The sequence below is a fragment of the Chiloscyllium plagiosum genome, unplaced genomic scaffold, assembly GCF_037043375.1.
Source record: "Chiloscyllium plagiosum isolate Xiang-an unplaced genomic scaffold, Cpla_swu_hap1 HiC_scaffold_49, whole genome shotgun sequence".
Taxonomy (NCBI): domain Eukaryota; kingdom Metazoa; phylum Chordata; class Chondrichthyes; order Orectolobiformes; family Hemiscylliidae; genus Chiloscyllium; species Chiloscyllium plagiosum.
Window position 1 is genome coordinate 1,108,073 of NW_028270187.1, and position 23,228 is coordinate 1,131,300.

The 23,228-nt window shown below is 43.9% G+C and overlaps 3 protein-coding genes across 5 annotated transcripts; 1 reads left to right on the forward strand and 2 right to left on the reverse strand.

The window, feature by feature from the left end:
• Positions 1–2,350: 2,350 nt before the first annotated feature.
• On the forward strand, positions 2,351–3,002 carry LOC148135356 (histone H2A-like). Its single transcript, XM_087984782.1, has one exon. The coding sequence runs from the start codon at positions 2,475–2,477 to the stop codon at positions 2,958–2,960; it is 486 nt and encodes a 161-aa protein (XP_087840908.1). The 5' UTR covers positions 2,351–2,474; the 3' UTR covers positions 2,961–3,002.
• A 250-nt stretch (positions 3,003–3,252) lies between these two features.
• LOC148135357 (histone H4) lies at positions 3,253–20,045 on the reverse strand. Of its 3 annotated transcripts, none has more exons than XM_087984788.1 (4): positions 19,882–20,045; positions 13,742–13,823; positions 5,284–5,804; positions 3,253–3,530 (listed from the first exon to the last, which is right to left on the reverse strand). In XM_087984788.1, exon 3 carries the CDS (start codon positions 5,721–5,723, stop codon positions 5,412–5,414), a length of 312 nt encoding a protein of 103 aa, XP_087840914.1. In that variant the 5' UTR covers positions 5,724–5,804; positions 13,742–13,823; positions 19,882–20,045; the 3' UTR covers positions 3,253–3,530; positions 5,284–5,411. The 3 variants fall into 3 exon arrangements, with proteins under 3 accessions (XP_087840914.1, XP_087840913.1, XP_087840911.1); XM_087984787.1 differs by having other exon boundaries at positions 3,253–3,574; positions 19,882–20,044; XM_087984785.1 differs by having other exon boundaries at positions 3,253–3,574; positions 5,250–5,804; positions 19,882–20,042.
• On the reverse strand, positions 3,571–4,515 carry LOC148135358 (histone H3). Its single transcript, XM_087984784.1, has one exon. It carries the CDS (start codon positions 4,500–4,502, stop codon positions 4,092–4,094), a length of 411 nt encoding a protein of 136 aa, XP_087840910.1. The 5' UTR covers positions 4,503–4,515; the 3' UTR covers positions 3,571–4,091.
• Positions 20,046–23,228: the final 3,183 nt, after the last annotated feature.

Below are 23,228 nucleotides of genomic sequence, written 5' to 3' on the forward strand. Positions count from 1 at the left end.
TCTTAAATGAATCTACCGTGCCTGCCTCTACCACCTCTGCTGGCAACATGTTCCAAATGACCACCACCCTCTGAGTGAAGTACTTGCCACGTGTATCCCCCTTAAACATTCCACCTCTCACCTTGAAAGCATGACCTGTCATTATTGAATCCTTCACGCTGGGAAAAAGCTTGTCTCTATCCACCCTGTCTACACCCTTCATGATTTTGGAAACCTCAATCAGGTCCCCCCTCAATCTCCTTTTTTCTAGTGAAAATAAACCTCACCTACTCAATCTGTCTTCATAGCTCGCACCTTCCATACCAGGCAACATCCTCGTATACCTTCTCTGCACCCTCTCCAAAGCATCCACATCCTTTTGGTAATGTGGTTCCCAACACTGTACACAGTATTTTAAATGTGGCCAAACCAATATCTTGTACAATTTTAACATGACTTGCCAGCTCTTATACTCAATCACCCGTCCGGTAAAGGCAAGCATAGTGTACGCCTTCTTCACCACTCTATCCACCTGTGCAGCAACCTACAGGGTACAATGGATCTGAACTCCCAGATCTCTCTGCCCATCAACATTTCCAAAGGCACTTCCATTCATTGTGTAATTCGCTCCAGAATTAGACTTGCCTAAATGCATCACCTCACATTTGTCTGGATTGAAAGCCATCTGCCACTTTTCCGCCCAACTCTCCAGTCTATGTATATCCTCCTGTATTCTCTGACAGTCCCTTATGCTTTCTCCCACTCCACCAATCTTTGTGTCATCTGCAAACTTGATCATACCAACAGTGCCCTCTTCTCGATCATTTATGTATATTACAAACAACAGTGGCCCCAATACTGACCCCTGTGGAACACCAGGTGTTGGCAGATGGGACTAGATTGGGTTGGGATATCTGGTCAGCATGGACAGGTTGGACCGAAGGGTCTGTTTCCATGCTGTACATGTCTGTGACTCCATGTCAATGTACAAGGTATGCCTCTTACAATGTACTGCAGTTATAAATACAAACACAATGTCAACTCGCAGAAGTTGATATTCATAGTTTACAGGTATGGAGGGTAGGAGGTCTAAGACTGTCCAATATCATATCCGGTCATGTGCACAATTGTAGATATGACCTGAAACAGATCCTTACATCAATGACTGACCCCTGTACAGTAAAACAAGAAGTTACACTTCAGAAGGTTTGAGTTACTGTCCAGTAACATACTGACAGACATGTGAAAACTGAAATAGAGTGAACAAAAATGCTGGACATCCCAGGAACAGATGGGCACAAAATGCAGGAATATTTCCAAATCGTGTAAAGTTTGACCACTTCCATCAGTTTTTGATGGAGACAGAATAAACCCCGTCTTGAAGTAACAGTAATTGACTATTACACAGAGGACCAGTGCCTCAATGGACAGATGTTGAGTTAATGCCAAATAAGGCCTCGACAGTTACAAAGTGACATGTATATAACATGTCAACAGATGTTGGTTAACAGACGTTCACATAAAACTGAGAAATGCTATAAATCCCTACATGGAACTGCAATACTCGTAAATGAAATTGCAAATTCTTGAGGCGGGGTGTTGGGTGGATGGGGAGAGGCCTTCATAGACAACCTCTCTCTTGTCTGGAGAAGGACAGCAGATTAAACCCCAGAGTCATTTCTCATTTATTTGTTCAAGTTACTAAAACGCCGAGGTGGATTGTTCACATTTAATTTCACTCCTTGCAAACAAAACATAAGCGTCCATATTTTTCAGTCCCACGGACAGATGCCTTTTAACATCTGCATTTTATTTTCATTTCCAATGCGCGGGTTGAATGGAATTTTTCAGAATTGCAATAAAAAGCATTCTTTCAGCTGTCAGTGAGAGGCTTTCAAAGTGAACCGAGATAACACCAAAACAGGTGCCGGACTGAAATGGGAATTGTGGTGCTTGGGCTGAATCTAATCTCCAGCAAGAAGGGAGGAAGACTTTCAAACATAATCTAAAAACGGTGTTTACAGTTGGTACGCTGAGCCGGAAGAACGTTGTGTGCTGTTTTATCAGCATGTCGTGGGTGCTATTGAAATGTGAAGTGAAAAGACAAGTTGCAGACTGCAGTGTTTCACCGGTTTAAGTTTCAGCTTCAAAAACCCATTGTCAAGATCAGAAAAGGATAGATGTGGGTGGGCAAATGAGGAAGACAGAGACCGTGTAAAGTCTACATTGGTATTCTTAAAGGAAATTAACATATAGGATTAGGAATTATTCTTTGTGAAACTTCCTCAATGTTTTGTCCCTGATTTTTCAATCTAAAACATTTTCCTATCTTTAAATTGGCGGGTTTTTCAAATTGGAAAGAAAGCGGTTGATGATGTGGTACCGGCAGGTTCCGCCCTCCACCCCGAGCCCTCTCCGGTTTGGCGAATGAAGCAGAAATCTGATTGGGAATTGAAACCACATTAGGAGATGGTGAACAATGTGACCAATCAGCAATGGCCGCCCCACAATCCCCACCGAAGGTAGAAGAGGCCGCAATGTGGGCGGATTGCAGCATTCTCTGTGTCAGTGCTTGTGAGATTGTGGCAATGTCTGGAAGAGGAAAGGGCAGTGGGGGCAAAGCTCGCAACAAGGCGAGGTCTCGGTCATCCCGGGCTGGCCTGCAGTTCCCGGTGGGCCGTGTTCACAGACACCTGAGAAAGGGCAACTATGCTGAGCGGGTGGGTGCCGGAGCGCCGGTCTATCTGGCTGCGGTGCTCGAGTATCTGGCGGCTGAAGTCCTCGAGTTGGCCGGGAACGCGGCCCGGGACAACAAGAAGACCCGCATCATCCCCAGGCACCTGCAGCTGGCCGTGCGCAACGACGAGGAGCTCAACAAGCTGCTGGGAGGGGTGACCATCGCTCAGGGCGGGGTGCTGCCTAATATCCAGGCCGTGCTGCTGCCCAAGAAATCCGCCGCTGCTGGGCCCGCTAAAAAGTGAAGGCACCATTCTTCAATCTGACAACCCAAAGGCTCTTTTAAGAGCCACCCACAGTATCTGGGAGAGAGAGTAGACCCTGACAGCGAGCCGATTAATTTTGCCTTTTAATGTGAAGAGCCCGGCATTTGGTCATTGATCATGAATCACGCTTATAATCGCGAAAAGAATTTATTTTTATTTCAATACGGAGAGGCCCGTACAGTGAACCTGCTTTCGGTTAATTTCTGTCTCGTTGTTGTTGGAGACTGTATTGTCACTGTGGGAGCAGAGAGACTTTATCATCAAATGCAGTTGTGACAGATTCTGGAAATACATTATTTCTCAGTGCACGGTCATTGCCTGAGTGGTCTCAATCTTTACTTCTATGTCCAATGTGTTTAGAATGGCGCCATGAATATTCCCGAGCGGGTTTGACATTCCCACTGGTGTCACATTCCCTTGAACAGCGTGAGGAAGAGCTGAGTTGCCCCAGTGGAATATGTAGTCAGTCGATGCAGCATACAGGAAGGAGCGGGGCTGACCCTCCGCGCTTTCTCCGCTGCCAGGTCCATACACAGGCTTTTCCCCTGCCTCCAGAGAGAGAGCAGATTAAACACCAGTGAGTGAGTTCTCAGCTGTCAAGGAGGGAAGGCGGTAAAGTGAGATTGTGTGAACTATATCAACTATAACAAATCAACTCGTCCGTATCCATGCATCCCCCGATGGAAAACTCCTGCTCTCCTCGCCATGTTGGCGGGCTTTACAAGTTTGAAAATAAGCGGTTGGTCTCTTGGCGCCAAATGTTTCCCTCCCCTCGCCAGCCACCAACCTTGTTAACACCAAAGGAGACAATGAGGAGAGGGGGACTTTCCGGGAACTTCTAAAATGACACTCCATAATATAATACCATAATAAATCCTGCCCCACTGAAGATCTGATGAGTTGTAAATTCACGGCCGCTGCCAGTGAGTTTTGCCTCTTACCAACGCCCCCCACACGCACTAATCTGCCCCTATATTCTACCTGTCGGTCCAATAACGATAACAATGACCCCCGTGAATCCCCGCTCTCTCTGGATGGTTTGGTGGCTCTGAAAAGAGCCGTTGTGTCTCTCTGTTTGGGGGTGAATGGACAGGGCCGGCCAGGCTCCGTTTAGGCGCGCTCCCCGCGGATCCGGCGGGCCAGCTGGATGTCTTTGGGCATGATGGTGACCCGCTTGGCGTGGATGGCGCACAGGTTGGTGTCCTCAAACAGTCCCACCAGGTAAGCCTCGCTGGCCTCCTGCAGGGCCATCACCGCCGAGCTCTGGAAGCGCAGGTCGGTCTTGAAGTCCTGAGCGATCTCTCGCACCAGGCGCTGGAAGGGCAGTTTGCGGATCAGCAGCTCGGTGGATTTCTGGTAGCGGCGGATTTCCCGCAGAGCCACCGTGCCGGGCCTGTAGCGATGAGGTTTCTTCACTCCGCCCGTGGCCGGAGCGCTCTTGCGGGCCGCTTTGGTCGCCAGCTGCTTGCGGGGAGCTTTCCCTCCGGTGGATTTGCGCGCTGTCTGCTTGGTTCTGGCCATTCTCTCCAACTCTCTGGAATACACACACACAGGCTGCTGCTGGCAATGCTGAGGCTGCTGCGGTGCTGCCTTTTGAAGGGAATGGAGAGCCCGCCCTAGAGCTGCGATTGGATATAGACCCGTCCCTCAGCTCACTGACAAACCGCTCCGGAAGGGGCAGGAAATGAAGCATTGGAGGCTGATTGATTCACTTGGACAATTTCAAAAAGCCCGCCGGCCGATTTCACCCTCACAAAGCCGGAGATGAAATTCAACATGAAGAACCAAAACACCATGGGGCTCCGATTAAGATAAACGTTGATACTTTATAGCAGTATTTTACACTCCAGTTAGCAGTGAGGGCGGACAGGGGGCGGGATCACTGCCTGATCTGTCTGGAACAGGCAGGAGGAAAACGCGGGCTGTATAACAGCCCGGACAAACTGAATGGGAAACGGTTGTTAATGAAGCTGTGCAACCGCGCCGCTTTAAACAAAGAGACTGAAACATGGCCCACTGTCCTTCGGCAAAGTTACCCAATCTCAGCCTTCATAAGTACATCTTTTTAAAATCAATTGCAGTGAACCTGAATACAATTGACATTGCAGCCTTCCAAATAAACCTGTCCGTATAACGTGGTGTTGTGTCAATGTTAATAACTTACATTGAAACAGGCCGATGGAAAGATCAAAGCTCAAAAGTACTATCCCCACAAAGCATGAAATACAAATACTGCAATATATAACATTAGTGTTTGGGCAGGATTACCAATCGCGATGTGGTGTATTAAACGTGCAATAACCTGGTACAGAACAGCATCCCCTCCCTCTGTGCCCTCTCCGTCCTCAGGTCTCCGCTCTCAATGGGAAGATTTGGGGGGGCGGCTCTGAAAAGAGCCTTTGGGTTCGCTGGAAAAGGGGGGCTTTCTGCTCAGCCGCCGAATCCATAGAGAGTGCGGCCCTGGCGTTTCAGAGCGTACACCACATCCATGGCAGTGACCGTCTTGCGCTTGGCGTGCTCAGTGTAGGTGACCGCATCCCTGATCACATTCTCCAGGAAAACCTTCAGCACCCCGCGGGTCTCCTCGTAGATCAAGCCCGAGATGCGCTTGACCCCGCCACGGCGAGCCAGGCGCCGGATGGCTGGTTTGGTGATGCCCTGGATGTTATCACGGAGCACTTTCCGGTGCCGCTTCGCTCCGCCTTTTCCCAGGCCTTTGCCTCCTTTGCCTCTTCCAGACATCACGCTTCTTCACTCCAATCGCTGCTGAATGAGAGCCGAGCTGCCTCCCCTTCCTTTTTTATACAGCCCGGCCCGACCTGACTGAGAAAGAGTTGACAGAGAGTGAGAGGCGGGTCCGGAGAGGAAACGGAGTGACAGACAGAGATCAGGCAGCTCCGCCTCCAGCTAACTGCAGCCCCAACTGTATCTGGAACTAAAGCTTTTCTCCACAATGGCAGGGAACACAATGCTCGGCAGAAAACATACAGACTACAGCTTCATGTTCAAAGATAATAAAAACCAGAGCTTTTCGGAGGAGTTGGGTTACAATTAAACGCCCATGTCGCGGCCTTTCTTGAACAAAGTTAAAAATCACACACCAGCTTCTCGTCTAATACGTTTCTTTGGAAGAAAATGCTTTCAGAGAGCCGTTCCTGCCGCAGGTATCCAGGGGGGCAGGATCATAGGACATAAAATTTATCGTAAAAGATCAAAGTGTCATACAACTGATGCGATATATTGAACAAACCCAGATTACTGTTAAATCTTTAATCACTTCGAGTGGGGATATAGGTGCGATTCATTAATATGGAAATCCCAGAACTTCTTTCAAGTCACATTCCCGACATAATCTAAGGATTTATTAAGAAAATCTCAGACAATGCATTTAAAGGTGTGAGGTTAGAGTCTGGCTGGATGCTAACCTTGAGTCAGAATGGTTGTATTTCCAAAGTAGGTGTTGATAAAACGTCACGTGAACTGGCTGTCGACAAATTGTGCTGTTTGAACAAAATAGGATATATCTCCAAATTCACCCCACAGCCTTATGTGTGTCTGCATGTGTGGGAGAGACAGAGTGAGAGAGACCTTTAATATATGTGTGTGTGTGTGTGTGAGAGAGAGAGAGACTGAGAGTGACAGTGAGAGAGAGAGAGACAGAGAGTGTGTGTGTGTGTGTTCTTGATAGAGTGCATGACTGTGATGGAGGATACACCTGTGAGTGCAAGGATGGGTGTGAGTGTGTGTCTGAGACAGAGCGTGTGCATGAGATAAGGTCTCTGCGAGCGTGTGTGTGTGTGTGTGAGAGAGAGAGACTGAGAGTGACAGTGAGAGTGAGAGAGAGACAGAGAGAGTGTGTGTGTGTGTGTTCTTGATAGAGTGCATGACTGTGATGGAGGATACACCTGTGAGTGCAAGGATGGGTGTGAGTGTGTGTCTGAGACAGAGCGTGTGCATGAGATAAGGTCTCTGCGAGCGTGTGTGTGTGTGTGTATGTGTGTGTGCTTGCGCTTGTATGTGAGTGAGAGAGTGTATAGTGTGCTGGGGCCACCTTAACAACAATCCAGGTATGTTCAATACTTCGCAGCAGTGTATGACACAATGATCGTTTGCGCTAAATTCTGTGTCCTAATATACTGCCCCACGAGCTACCTGGAGAAAGAGCAGTGCTGCAAATGCTTGTATTTCCATATAAATCTGTTGGACAAGACCTGACATTGTGTGATTTTTAATTTTAATTTATTGTAGAGTGTGTGACAGGGACTGGGTGTAAATCACAGCAAGAAAGTGTCTATCGAGTTTTGCTAATCAATTAATATCTAAGGTATGTCTGCACTCAGCATAGGCTGGGACAGGGACCATTTGATCTGGGCTCAGCTCTTTCCTGAGAGATGTGGGTGGCTCTGAGAAGAGCCTTTGGGTTCACACGTTTATGTGTTACACCAACTTTGCTTTTTCTGCTTTCTTTGTGACTTTCAATTTGGGCAAAGTCTTGGGTTTATTGAGAATGGCCAGTGACTTCAATTTGCTCCTCCTGCCCTGACAGCTCACAGTAATTCTCAATCTCAACCAGACCTCAGCACGATAGGTGGTAGCTGACCACCCTTCACGGTGAGCAGGTGCCTGGTCAGACTTGCTGAGTGAACGAACAGAGACTGCCTCAGCTATCATCCTGGAGGATTGGTTACAGGGTCAGTGCTACATGTCCAATCCTGTTCACCATATCACTCACAATAACCAATACAATACCAGAGTGATTTGGGATTGACGGTTCAGTGGTGGTGGTTGCTTTTATGGGTGGATGTCAAATCTGATCAGTGTCAGGCACCATTTGCTCATCTGCTGGTGTATGAGTATGACAGCAGAATACACACACAACACACAGCAACATCCCTTTGTAGTGAAACACAGTCATTAGCGATGTTGATTACCTGGGTTAGACTGAGTTTGAGTCTCAGAACATCATACAACAGGAACAAGAGACAGTCAACCAACCCAATGAGTCATTGAGTACAATCATGGCTGATCAGGAAGTTCAAAATCTCTTATCCACAATATCCCATAACTTCTCCAGTCATTGACAATCAAACGGTAATTGATCTCTACTTTAGCAATACTCAAAGACTGGCCTTCTACAAACTCCAGGAAACAGATTTCCAAAGATTCACCGTTTTCTGAGCAGAGCAAATTCACTCTTTAATATCTCAGAGTTATGGTAAGGTCTTGGGGTGTGTTGGTGACCAAAGAGACCTTGGAGTGTAGTTTCATAGGTCCTTAAAAGTGGGGTCCCAGGGAGACAGAGTAGTGAATAAGACATTTGATATGCTTGCCTTTCTTGGTCAGTACATCGAGTATAGGAGTTGGGAGGTCATGTTGCAGCTGTACAGGACATTGGTCATGCCACTTTTGGAACATTGTGTGCAATTCTTGTCCCCCTCCTTTTCAAATAATCATAGAATCCCTACAGTGTACAAACAGGCCATTTGACCCAACTAGTCCACACTGACCCTCTGAAGAGTATCCTCACCAGACCTATTCCCCGAGTAATGACTCTACACTTCCTATGATTGACGCCACAAACCTACACATCCTTGAACACGAGGGGCAATTTAGCTTGGCCCATTCACCTAACCTGCATATCTGGAGCACCTGGAGGAAACCCACGCACACACTGGGAGCATGTGCAAGCTCCACACAGACTGTCCCCCGAGGCTGCTTTCAAACCTGGGTCACTGGCGCTGTGAGGCAACAGTGCAACCCAAAGAGCCACCATGCCACTGACTGGAAGAATGGTGTGAAACATGAGAGGGTTCATAAAAGATTTACAAGGATGTTGTCAGGATGGGAGGATTGGAGGTATAGGGAGAGGCTGAATAGGCAGGGGCTATATTCCCTAGAACTTTGGAGACTGAGGGGTGACCTCTAAGAGGGTTATAAAATAATGAAGGTTACTGATGAGGTAAATAGTAGGTGTCACTCCGCTAGGATGGGGCATTTTCAAGCCTATTGGGCATATTTTAAGGGGGCAGTTGAGAGTGTGGTGCTGAAAAAGCACAGCAGGTCAGGCAGCATCTGAGGAGCAGGAAAATCAACATTTCGGGCAAAAACCCTTCAGCAGAAATTCGGGCTTTTGTCCGAAATGTCGAGTTTCCTGCTCCTCGGATGCTGCCTGACCTGCTGTGCTTTTCCAGCACCGCACTCTCGACTCGAAACTCCAGCATCTGCAGTCCTCACTTTCACCATATTTTAAGGTGAGGAGAGAGAGATTTATAAAAAGACATGAGGGGCAATTTTCTTTGCACAGATGGTGGTTCGTATGTGCAATTAACTTCCTGTGGTAGTGGTGGATACAGGCACAGTTACAACATTTATAAGACAGTCAGATAACTACATGAATAGGAAAGGTTTGGAGGGATATGCACCAGCAGGAGGCAGGTGGGACTAGTTTAGTTTGTGATTCTGGTCAGCATGGACTGGTGGACTGAAGGGTCTATTCCTGTGCTCTATGTCTTTATGGCTCCATTATGAATTGAAGTCATTTTGAACGTATCATTTTTCATTACCTGCCATGTCATTCCATGGCTGTTCACATTGTAACAGATTTCTCAGTACAGTGTGTGCATTTGGGACTCGTTTTACATCAGTCAGTTCGTGTGCACACGGTCACCATGCTTGTTTTGTCAGACTTTGGCACAGAATGTGTATTTGGATTTCACATTATTTAACTGTTGTGTGTATGAATCGGAAAACTATTCATCAGAGGAGAATAATTCTGTCCTGATTAGTTATAAGTAACTTAATGTGTTTAATCTTCTACTTTTGGCAACTTGTCGTGTCTGTGAATGCAGTTTCCTTCTATCTCTGTATTGTTAACACTGACCTTATGTATGGTTGTTGAGATGATGTAAAAGTAAAATCTATTTGTTTACCTTGATTAGAACTACAAAAATGCCCTTTTCAAATGCAGATTTGATGGTGTCCACGAGTGTCTATTTCCAATCAGTTTCAGTCTCTCCCTCTTCAAAAATGGTGTAAATGTCAATAGGCTGTGAAGGATAAAACCTATTGGACCTGGGCTGGTGTGATTGAGAACAGAGAGAGAAAAATGTAATTCCTTGGTGGCATTTGACTCTTGATTTGAACATCTCTCTGGGAATTGACTCCAATGTGGGTCTAAAACTGAGAGAACTGCAGATGCTTTAAATCAGAAACAAAACCAGAAAGTGCTGGAAAAGCTCAGCAGGTCTGTCAGTATCTGCGGAGAGAAATCAGAGTTAACATTTCGAGCCAAGGTCTCAGAACCAGTTCTGAGGAAGGGTTACGCGACCCAAAACATTAACACTGATTTCTTTCCACAGATGCTTCCAGACCTGCTGAACTTTCCCAACAATTTCTGTTTTGGTAACATTCCTGCTGTTTGGCAGAAGCAGCTGCTCACACTTGGTTTTGTACTGAGGAAATATTACATTGCCTTGATCCTTTAATTATTTTCCTGTAAGAAGACAGAAGAGATATCTCCTCAGCGTTAGGCACGATTGCCAGTATCAAATTGAACTATGTAACATTCAGTTAGTAATCGTTAGGATGTTATTCTTTAAAACTAATGATTCAAACATGTATGTGTTTCCATTCTTGGACTGAGCTACTATGTTTTAAGGGTTCTATACCAATTCACTGAGATCCAGGAACTAACCAATACCTGTACAGCTCCATGAACAGGACCACCTGATGAAACTGTGGATATGTGCATCTAGTTACCAATCTGCTTATGTTAGTTTCTGTTATGAATCCTGCATTTGAGAGAAGTTATCAATTTTACCTGTTAGTTTCTGTGAGGAAAGTTAAAGTCTAGCCTATTTCCATGATATACTGTATTTTGAGGGGATATGGTCTGGTGCATAACAGTGAATTTAGTTATTGATCCGTACCTGTCAGATTCTGCTTTTGAATATGAGCGTACTTATGAAACTGTACAATTTAAACTATCTGAATATGTGAGTGTAGTTATCAATCTGTCCCTGGAAGACTTGTAAATATACTTTCATGTGCACAAAGCAGAGTGTGACAGGGTCAGATTAATAACTACATTCAAATGTTCATATAACATAAACTGACAGGGACAGATTGATAAACAACATCACATATCCACATAATAGAAACTGCCAGGGACTGGCTGATAAATACATTTACATACTTAGACAGCAATCAGGCTCTGATTGTTTCATTGATGGGAATATGTGCATTTACTTATCAATCTGTATCTGTCCCTTTCTGCCATGGGAATGTGTGAGTACAGTTATCATTCTCTCCCTGTCTGTTTCTGCTCTGTTGCCTATGTCAATGTGAGTGTAGTTATCAATCTGTACCTGGCAGACTCTGCTGTGTGAATATGTAAATATAGTTATCAACCTATACCTGTCAGTTTCTGCTTGCAAAATGTGTGAGTGTGGTTATCAATCTTTCCCTGTCAGGCTCTCTAATGTAAATATGAGTGTATTTAACAGTCTTTTCCTGTTAATTTCTGTGTTGTGAATATGTGAATGTCGTTATCAATTGTAGCTGTCAGTTTCTGCTGCGTGAAGATGCAAATGTAGTTGTTAATCTCAAACTGTCACTTTGTACTTTGTTAATATGAGAGTCTAATTATCCATCTTCCTCTGAAATATTACTTCTTTGTGTGCATGTGGGAGTGTATTTACCAATCGGTCAAACCTTTTGACAAGGTCCCACATAAGAGACTGATTGGGAGAGTTAAATCACATGGAATTCAGGGAAACTGGAATGCACTGCCTGGGAAGGCTGTGGAGGCCAGAAACCTTAGAATTTTAAAAAGATACTTGGATGAGCACATCAAGGATATGGGATACGTGCAGAAAATTGGGATTAGCGTGCCCTCGATGGTAGTTATCATCAATGCAGACTGATATGCCGAATGGCCTTTTCTGTGCTCCCTCCCTTTTCTTGACCTCTCTATTTCCATCTCCAGATGGACATTTACTATAAACCCACAGACTCTCACAGCTACCTGGATGACACGCCCTCCCACTCAGTATTCTGCAAAAACCACATCCCATTCTCCCAATTCCTCCACCTCCACCACATCTGCTCGGACAAGGAGTCATTCCACTCCCAAGCAGCCCAGATATTCACCTATTTCAAACAACGTGCTTCTAAAATCACCGCTCAGCCTCTGATGCTCCAGGGAAAAAAGCCCCAGCCTATTCACAATCTCCTTATATTTCAAACCCTCTACTCCTGGCAACATCTCTGTCAATCATTTTTGCACCCTCACAAGATTAACAACATCCTTCTGAAAGCAGGGTGACCAGAATTTTACACAGTATTCGACAAGTGCCCTAACTTATGTCCTGTGCAGCCCAAACATGACGTCCCAACTCCAATACTCAGACCAAAGAAGGCAAACATGGCAAGCCCCTTTTTCACATACTTGTTCAGCTGTGACTCCACTTCCAAGGAACAACACACATGCAATCCTAGGTCTCTTTGTTTGGCAACTCTCCTCAGGACCCTACCATTAACTGTACAAGTCCTGCCCTGTTTTGAGTAATAAGAATGTTTGTGTAATTATTGTTTTCTCTTTGTCAGTGTCTGCAATGTTAATATGTAAGAACAACTATCCATCTAAATCTGACAGTTGCTATCATGATGATACGGGAGTTCAGTAATTGATGTCTAAAACGTCAGCTTCTGATGTGTGACTATGGGAGTCAAGTTCTCCATCTGTACTAGTCACTTTCTACTTTTGGGTATCAAAGTGGTTTAATTCTCTGGCAGCCAGTAATATTCCCTGTGACTCTGTTTCATTCTGTGATAGCAGTTATCAGCGTATCGAGAGTGGGGTCTTAATCTCTGCTGCATTTTGTGATTTATGAGTTTTCTCTCAATCTTTGGGGAAGGGGTCAGCAGATGGTATCTAGTTCACAATCCCAACAATTACTGGAAACTGTTTTGCAGAACAGTTAAAGAATAGAATGTACGAGCACAGATTGAATGGGAGGAATGGCCTTCATCTGTGTTGTACCAATTCGGAGATTCTGATTCTGGTGTGAAAAGGAAAACACATCCCGCTGTGTAGAATATCAGCACAAAACTACCATGTAGAAATGGACAGACCGGCTAATTAAAATACCAGGGCTTGTTGCTCAGTGTGGGATGTTTCCCTTTTCAAGGGTTCGGTACTATCACTGAGACACTTTGTTTCATTTTGTAATCAGGCATTGATAGTGTTTTTTGTGTGAGAGAGTTTTATTCTGCATCTGCCTGTCCATGCTACACGATAGTTTTTATTGTTGAACATGATTTAATGGTTGTGTCTTTGAATGGGACGACTATTTCTCAAAGATTATTTTTGTCCTGCTTAGTTACTGTTAATATCAAAAGTTTCCTTTTGGATCTGTACTCAGTAACTACTGCATATATGGTTACTCCAGCTAGGTAACAGCATGATCTATTTGTTCATCGTGATTGTTACTTTGAAAATTCCCTAACTGTGGATTTAATGCAGTTCCTGACTGCCTGTTTCCAGTGAGGATTCAATATATCCCTTTTCAAATCTGAATGACAATGCACTTTGAATGATGACATTTATTGCATCTGCGCTGGTCCATAGTGAAAACTGGCTGTGTTTTACTCATGGATTGAATGTATATCTCTGGAAAGTGAGCTTTTTGTGAGTCTGACTCAATCCGTTCTGTAATTGCGGAAAGGACATTCCCCCAGCTCGGACAGTGGTAACATACCTGCTGTTTGGAAGGAGCAGCTGCTCACACTTGGCATTATACCAAGGTAATATTACATTGTCTTGGGCCATTGAATATTTGCCTGGAGGAAGACAGAAGATTTATCTCCTTTATATCAACATTAGCTAAGTTTGGTAATATCAAACTGATCAATGCAATATTTTGTTAATAGTTATTATGATCTTTATAAAGCCAGCAATTGGAACAGAGCAGGCTTTGGTTCCACTTTTGCCCTCAGCTGCTCCTGCTCTCTTTTTGTGAAATTATAGAACAATTTATTCAGATACAAAAATTAACCAAGACCTGTACAGCTCTATGATTGGGATGCTTGCACAGTTCAAAACCAAGATCCCAATACACTAACTATTGAAGAACAACAGGCACTATTTCAAATAGTATACTTGAGACTTTTGATCCAATGACAGTCATATTTATTCTTTACAGAATTGTGAAATTCATATATATTATTTTTATTTCCACAGTTGAAAGTTCATTGCCAACAAACAATGCGAAACAGAAACCAAACAATTTATTCCAATCAGTATTCAGAGGATTGCAAACTACAACAATGATATATAGTTCACAGTCCCAACAATTAGTGGAAACTAGTAATAGAAGAGATAAAGAATAGAATGTCCAACTGTAGACACAATGACCTAATTGGACTGCTTCTGTGCTCTACACAATCTGTGCTCCTGATTCTAATGATAAAGGAAATTACATCCTGTTGTATAGACTATCCATATAAAAATATCATGGAGAAATGGACAGACCAACTTATTTACAAGGCTGGTCCGGTACATAGTGTGGCATAGTTCCCTTCCTAAGGTTCTATGTTATCACTGAGACATTTACTTTCATTTTGGACTCGGATATTGTTGTTTTCTTTTGCATTACTCAGTCTCTCAATCAGAATATGAGTATGGATAAAGTCAGCTTTTGTCAGCTAACATTGAACATGGGATTCATTCAGTCTCTCATTATGAGTTATCAATGTGCTTCTTATTCATGGTTATTGTATTTTATATTGACGCAGTGTCATTCCAAAGTGGAATTGTCATCTTTCAGAACTGCAGAAGCTCTTTATTGTTCAAACTTTTGCTATTCAGAATGTATCAGATATTATCCAATGTCATTTGTGTCAGCTCCTGACAGTGAAAGTGGATGTGTTTATATCACTGTTAATCTCTGGCACTGTACGTCTCAGTTGAATAACTTCCACAACATTGGAGTCTTCGGGGACAATGCAGTTTATAACTGTCAGTTTATTTTGGGCATGCCGATCTCTAGACTGAATGTATGTTTTAAATTTATTATTCCTATGTTAGTCCCAGAAAAACTATATGAGAGTCTTCACGCTGTATTCAAAAATCTCTCATTATCTGTCTGAATACGGGATACTTTGTGTCTTTTCCTTTGGGTCAATTTCACATCAAATTTTATATTCTGTAGTTTTGTATGAGATCTGCACTGCTTTTCAGTTTGGGGTTCAATGCAAAAATATATATTTTAAAATACAAATTTGGGATGAAGTGTAATTCCTCCAATCTGTAAAATGGAATTGATGCATGAGTTACATCTCCATATCTAAAATAGGATGAGATATTTGGAGGGGTAATTATACATAGCTCAAGTTACTTCTTAGGCAACTTCACTGGAATTTACTGCGTACCATGTGATAGGTTCAGTCTTTTCTAATACAGCACACAATTGGGTTAAACTTTATGGCCAAAGTGAAACACTCTATTTAAGTCATATAGGGAGTGAATGTTGATAGTCATAGTGTTAAGGGATTGGATGGAGAGGAATTTGTTAAGGGTGTACACAAGAACTTTCAGATTCAGTATGTAGATGTATCTACTAGAGAAGGTGCAAAACTTGATCTACTCTTGGGAAATAAGGCAGGGCAGGTGACCGAGTTGTCAGTCGGGAACACTTTGGAGCTAGCGACCATAATTCTATTAGTTTTAAAATAGTGTTGGAAAAGAATAGACCGGATCTAAAAGTTGAAGTTCTAAATTGGAGGAAGGCAAATTTTGATGGTATCGGGGAAGAACTTTCAAAAGCTGATTGGGGTCAGATGTTTGCCGGTAAAGGGATTGCTGGAAAGTGGGAGGTCTTCAGAAATGAGATAACGAGAATGTAGAGACAGTATATTCCTGTTAGGGGGAAAGGAAAGGCTGGTAGGTGTAAGGAATGCTGGATGACTAGAGAATTTGAGGGTTTGGTTAAGAAAAAGAAGGAAACATATGTCAGGTATAGACAGAAGAGATCGAGAGAATCCTTAGAAGAGTATAAATGCAGTAGGAGTATACTCAAGAGGGAAATCAGGAGGGCAAAAAGGGGACATGAGGTACCTTTGGTAAATAGGGTTGAGGAGAATCCAAAGGGTTTTTATAAATACATTAAGGACAAAAGGGTAACTAGGGAGAGAATAGGGTCCCTCAAAGATCAGCAAGGCCAACTACGTATGGTGCCGCAGGAGATGGGGGAGATACTAAACTTGTACTTTGCATCAGTGTTTACTGTGGAGAAGGAGATGGAAGATATAGAATGTGGGGAAATAGATATTACACAGGAGGAGGTGCTGGATGTCTTGAAATGCATAAAAGTGGATAAAATAGCAAGACCTGTACAGGTGTACCCTAGAACTCTGTGAGAAGCTCGGCAAGTGATTGCTGGGCCCATTGCTGAGATATTTGTATCATCGATAGTCACAGGTGAGGTGTCAGAAGACTGGAGGTTGGCTCATGTGACACCATTATTTAAGAAAGGTGGTAAAGAAAAGCCAGGGAACTGTAGACCGGTGAGCCTGACATTGGTGGTTGGCATGTTGTTGGAAGGAATCCTGAGGGACAGAATTTATTTGGAAAGGCAAGGGCTGATTAGGGATTGTCAGCATGGCTTTGTGCATGGGAAATCATGTCTCATGAACTCGATTGAGTTTCTTGAAGAAATAACACAGAGGACTGATGAGGGCAGAGAGGTGGATGTGATCCATGTGGCGTTCAACAAGGTTACCCATGGGAGACTGGTTAGCAAGATTAGAGCTCATGGGATATGGGGAGCACTAGCTATTTGGATACAGAACTGGCTCAACGGTAGAAGACAGATGGTGGTGGTGGTGGTGGGTTGCTTTTCAGACTGGAGGCCTCTGACTACTGGTGTGCCACAAGGATCAATGCTGGGTCCACTACGTTTCATCATGTATATAAATGATTTGGGTGTAAACATAGGAGATATAGTTAGTAAGTTTGCAGATGACACCAAAACTGGACGTACAGTGGAGAGCGAAGAAGGTTACCTCAGATTACAATGGGATCTTGACCAGATGGGCCAATGGGCTCAGGAGTGGCAGATAGCGTTTAATTTAGATAAATGTGAAGTGCTGTGTTTTGGAAAAGCAAATCAGAGAGGACTAATACTCCTCGTGGAAAGGTGCTAGGGAGTGTTCCTGAACAAGGAAACCTTGGAGTGCAGGTTCATTGTTCCTTGAAAGTAGAGCGGCAGATAGATAGCAGAGTGAAGAAGGCATTTGATATGCTTTCGATTATTGGTCAGAGTATTGAGTATAGGAGTTGGGAGGTCATGTTGCAGCTGTGCAGGACATTGATGAGGTCACTTTCGGAATATTGCATGCAATTCTGGTCTCCTTCCTATCAGAAGGATGTTGTGAAACTTGAAAGTGTTCAGAAAAGATTTACAAAGATGTTGCCAGGGTTGGAGGTTTTGAACAAGAGGGAGAAACTGAATAAGCTGGGGCTGTTTTCCCTGGAGCATTGGAGACTGAGAGTTGACCGTATAGAGGCTTATAACACCATGAGGGGCATGGATAGGATAAATAGACAAACTCTTTTACCTGGGGTGGGCGAGTCCAGAAGTAGAGGGCATAAGTTTCGGGTGACAGGGGAAAGATATTAAAGGAACAACTTTTTCAAGCAGAGTCTGGTGCATATATGGAATGAGCTGTCAGAGGAAGCTTGTACAATTGCAGTATTTAAAAGGCATCTGGATGTGTATATGAACAGGAAGGGTTTCGAGGGATGTGGGCCAAGTGCTGGGAAATGGGACTAGATTAGGTTAGGATATGAGGTCAGCATGGAGGAAAAGGTCTGTTTGCGTGCTGTACATCTTTATGACTCTATATGTGACAGATGTTCAACAGAACAAAAAAGCTACATGGTTTGGTGAAGAAACTGGAACCTAAAATTGAGAGTTGGAGTCTAGGGCTGCTGTCTCCAGTATAAAAGCCCTGGTTATACAGGCAGAGATTGTTTTGAAAGGAACAGTTATTGTGAGATAAGAAGGACATAGATTCAAGTTTGATGCAATTTCAATCTTCCTGCATTGTGTTACTGAGCAGTTTAAACGATTCTTGAAAAGTGGGGAACCAGTTACCAAAGTGAGAGAGAAGAGAGTTCTCAGTGCACGTATTCTTTAGTGAATGGGAAACAGCCTATGTTCTTTAGTTGTAGTGCCTACAGGATTCATGGATATGTGAACATGCAACACATCACAACAGACAGGAGTATGTGTTGTTTATCGTAATCAAGGAGAGAAAAGCAATGGGCCTTTGTGTCTCCTATTGTGCAAAGTCTAACTGGGAATAGTAACAACAAGGGCTGGTCTTCACGATGCTATCAATTATTGCATAGTGACCTATTTTTCTGAATACTGCTGAATTGATGATCAGTATTCACTGAATTCATTTGCAATGAAGTGAACAATTCCACTGCTTGCATCTGACTGACCACAATATTCCTTATACAGGAATGAAAATTCATCAATTCCATTTTATTTGCTGATGCAGACAGGATAGTACCCTGCCTCTGTGGTGTGATAGTGTAAACCATTAGCAATATTGTTGTGCTGTTATATGGTCGGGAGGAGGAAAGCAAAAGGACTTTTATTTTTTGTCATGCAATGCAGAATATTTAAATGGTCAAGTTCAATTTATTCATCAAACAACACTGTCCAAACCTTCACAGAAAAGCTTGCCACACCTACCCATTATGGATATTTGGTTTCTTACTGCTCTGCTATGAATGGTGATTATCTGATTCCATTGATTCATCGAGAAATCTGTACCCAGATTCCTTGTTTTTTGGTAATGTATCCTAGGGAGGGTCAACAGGAATGTCAGGCTTGTAGATCTCCGTGTAGAAAAATAAAACAAACTTTAAAAGATGTACAAAAGTATAAAGAAAAAGATCTTGCTGGAATGGAAAAAGAAAAGAAAAATAACACCTGCAAGGTGAAGCAATACAGAATGACACTGTGATAAAGATGGGGCTGGCAGATTCTCTGCTGCCATGATATATTTATGGAAATGGAATGCTGATTGAAAGGGTTGCCAGCTTGGCCAATTGTTATGCTGTTATGGATTGGTTTTGCTGTTCAGTGCAGACTTAATCATTTGAAGGGCTTTCTTCTGTGTTGGAGATCTCTTGCCTCGAGATCTGAGAGTAGAAATCAGTTTGAATGTAACATTTTCTGACACTTGCAATGTTTATGGATCTTCATCACCGTTCGATATCATCGTGTGTGTGTTAGGATGTATTTGAGACTCATTGTAAATCATTCAGGATTTTATGCTTGCGGCGGGAGTGGTGAGGTGTTAGTAGTGTGTGTGTACATGCAGTAAGCCTTCTGTCCATGTCAGGAAATAACATTTGGAATGTACATTATACAATTGTAATGTCTTTGTATGGGACACCGATTGATCAAAAGATTAATTTGGCCTCATCAGTGACTAATAATGTCAAAGTTTCCCCATATGTTTGCACTCAATCTCTACTTCATACATAGTTATTGTAACTGTGTAACAATGATCTAATCTACACTAATAAACCTTTATACCACATTTGGATTTAACGTGGTTCCTGAGTACAGATTTTGGATTTACAGACAGTCTATCCATATTCAGATTAAAACCCATCCAATAAAGATGGGTTTTAAATGGTAAAAATTATTGTAACTGGCTATAGTGTGCATTGAGAGAGAAGAAAATGTATTTCAACAGATGTGTTTGACTCTTGGATTGAATGTATACATCTGAAAATTGAGCTCAATGTGTGTCTGATTCAATCCACTCTGTGTCTGTGGAAAGGATGTTCTCTACTCTGACAGCAGTAATATACCTGGTGTCTGGTAGAAGCAGTTGGTCACACTTGGCTTTGTACTGAGTATATATTACATTGTCTTGGTCCAGCGAGTATGTTTCTGGAGGGAAACAGAAGATATGTTACATCTAATTCAAACTGATCAATGCTAAATTCAAGTAATATTAATTATGATTGTTTTTAAAGAAAGACCACATTGTGAACAAAGCATGGCTTGGTTCTGTTATTGCTCTGAGTTACTCCTCGTCTCTTTTTTTGTCAAAATTATTAAACAATTTCCTGAGACACCAAAACGAACTAATAGCTGTGCAGCTCCATGAATGGAATGCTTAGACAGTTCAATATGCAGCTCCCACTACACTAACTTGAAGGGAAGGATAAAAGGCGTGATTTCAAATGCTGTACTTGAGACTTTTGATCTGGTGACTGCTACATTTATCCCTTAGAGGGTTGTCACAGTCAAAGTCGATTTGCTTTCTACTATTCACTGCCCAATATCAACAAACAGCGTGAAAGAGAAATCAAACAATGAATTGCCATCAGTGTTCAGAGGATTGCAAACCACAGGAATGTCCCACAGCAGCTCCTTCCCGCTCTGTCTCCCCCAGCAGCCCCCACCCCCCCCCCCTCCCCACACACACACAGCCCGAGAAAGGCCTCCCCCTTCCCCCCCAGCCCGCTCACTCCAAGTTCCGGGCCCAGTTCCTGCTCCGCTCGGCATCTCCCAACCAGCTCCCGGTTCTCCCCTCCCTCTCCCCCCCCCGAATCAATCCGGGGGTGGGAGCCCCCTGTGTGTCCCAGGCTCCCATCCCGATGTGCTGCTGGAAGGAGCCCCTGCTGTTCCCTCCCTTCCCTGGGCTCGGAGCTCTCCATTGCGGTCTGTTTCAAACAAACCGCTTCCACTCACTGAGTAAATGCTCCTCAATGGCCGCGCGGGGGCAGGGCCTCACGCATGCGCACATCTGGACAGGAACCAAATTCAAAACCACACACCACCAGGTTCCAGTCCAACCGGTATTTGTGGGTGGACTAGCTTTCGGTGCACTGCTCCTTCGTCAGGAGACTAGTGGGGCAGGATACTGAATTTATCGCAAAAGACTAATGTATCGTGCAACTGATACGACATATTGAACAAATCCATTCACTTTGGAAGGAGTAACAGGAATACAGAATAATGGGATAATGGTAAGATTCTTGGCAGCGTGGAAGAGCAGAGAGATCTCAGTGTCCTTTTGCACAGAGCCCTGAAAGTTGCCACCCAGTACTTCCCAGGAGCTGAAAAACTACGCCATGTTCTTCGTGACCTGCAACACATTGTCAATGAGGATGAGCACCTCGCCAAGACAGTCCCCACACCTCCATTGCTTGCTTTTAAACAACCGCCAAACCTCAAACAGATCATTGTTGGTAGCAAGCTGCCCGGCTTTCAGGACATCTCCATACAACCCTGTCACAGTAGGCGCTGCAAGATGTGTCAGAGTATGGACATGGATACAACCATTACTCTTGGGGACACATCCCACCATGTACATGGCAGGTACTCATGTGACTCAGCCAACATTGTCTATCTTATATGTTGCAGGCAAGGATGCTCTGAGGCATGGTACATTGGGGAAACCGTGCAAAGGCTACGGCAATGGATGAATGGGCACCTCACAAAAATCAACAGACAGGAGTGTTCCCTCCAAGTTGGGGAATACTTCAGTGGTCCAGGACATTCGACCTCGGACCTTCGGGTGACCATACTCCAAGGCACACTTTGGGACAGGCAGCAGCAAAAAGAGGCCAAGCAGACGCTGATAGCTATGTTCCATAACCATAGGGAGGGCCTCAACCGGGACCATGGGTTCATGTCACACTACAGGTGACCACCATTGCACTATACACACACACACACACAGGCACTCCTAAACACACACGGACACACGTATTCACAGACACTCCAACACACCCTTACAGACACACGCACTCATATGTGCAGTCTCTCACAGACTTAGACCAACTCGACACTCATGCACACACATATACACTCTCTCACACAGATGCTCACAACCCCAGACACACAAACACACTCCTACATACACACACACTCCCACACTCGCACGTGCACCCCCTCACAGACTTAGACATTCTATATTCACATATACACTCTCTCTCACACTCACAACCCCCATCCCAGACAGACAGAAAACACACACACACACAAAGACCCACATATACGGTTGTGGGTGAAATTCTACTTGCAGAGTTACATTGTACTTTGCTCAAAAACTGCATGAATTCATGTAAAACTCTGTTATCTCGCTTTTTAGATTAGAATCAGTCTAAACATTATGGCACAGACAGAGAACACTAGGGGCTAACACCTTCAACCTATTGTCTGGCTAACACCAATTGTTACAGTTAATCTGAGAATGTAACTTTTGAAAAACTGTTTTGTGATTTACACATGAAAGAAGTGAAACTATCATGGTATTTGAACAGATGAAAGACTCAACAAACAATCAAGGTATTTTTCAATGTATAATTTCAGTTACATCACACTGTAAACATTTGCTATAAATTCTGTGTCTTATAATTGTGTCCTCCACAGCCACCTGATGAAGGAGTGATGCTCCGAAAGCTAGTGTTTCCAATTAAGCCTGTTGGACTATTACCTGGTGTTGTGTGATTTTTAACTTTGGCCACCCAGGTCAGTACAAGTAAGAATGGTACGGTGTGTTAGCTTTTATTGGTCAAGGGATTCAATTTTGGAGCCATGAGGTCATGTTGCAGCTATCCAAAACTCTGGTGCGGCCGCATATGGTGTATTATAGGAGGACGTGGAAACATTGCAAAGTTGCAGAGGAGATTTACCAAGAGGTTGCCTGGTATGGAGGAAAGATTGGAGTGGTGCTGGAGAAGCACAGCAGGTGAGGCAGCATCTGAGGAGCAGGAAAATTGACATTTCAGGCAAAAGCCCTTCATCAGGAATGAGGCAGGAGTTAAATGGGTGAGACTAGGAAGAAGGTTGCTGAGAGTGCAATAGGTGGATGGAGGTGGGGATGAAGGTGGTAGGTCAGAGAGGAGGGTGGAGTGGATAGGTGGTTAGGAGGATTGGCAGGTAGGACAGGTCATGAGGAGAGTGCTGAGCTGGTAGGTTGGAACTGGGGTAAGATGGGGGGAGGGGAAGTGAGGAAACTGGTGAAGTCCACATTGATGCCCTGGGTTTGGAGTGTTCTGAGGTGGAAGATGAGGTGTACTTGCTCCAGGCGTTGGGTGGTGAGGGAATGGCGGTGGGTGCGGCCTAGGACCTGCATGTACTCAGCAGAATGTGAGGGGGAGTGGAAATGTTCAGTCACGGGGCGGTGGGGTAGATTGATGCG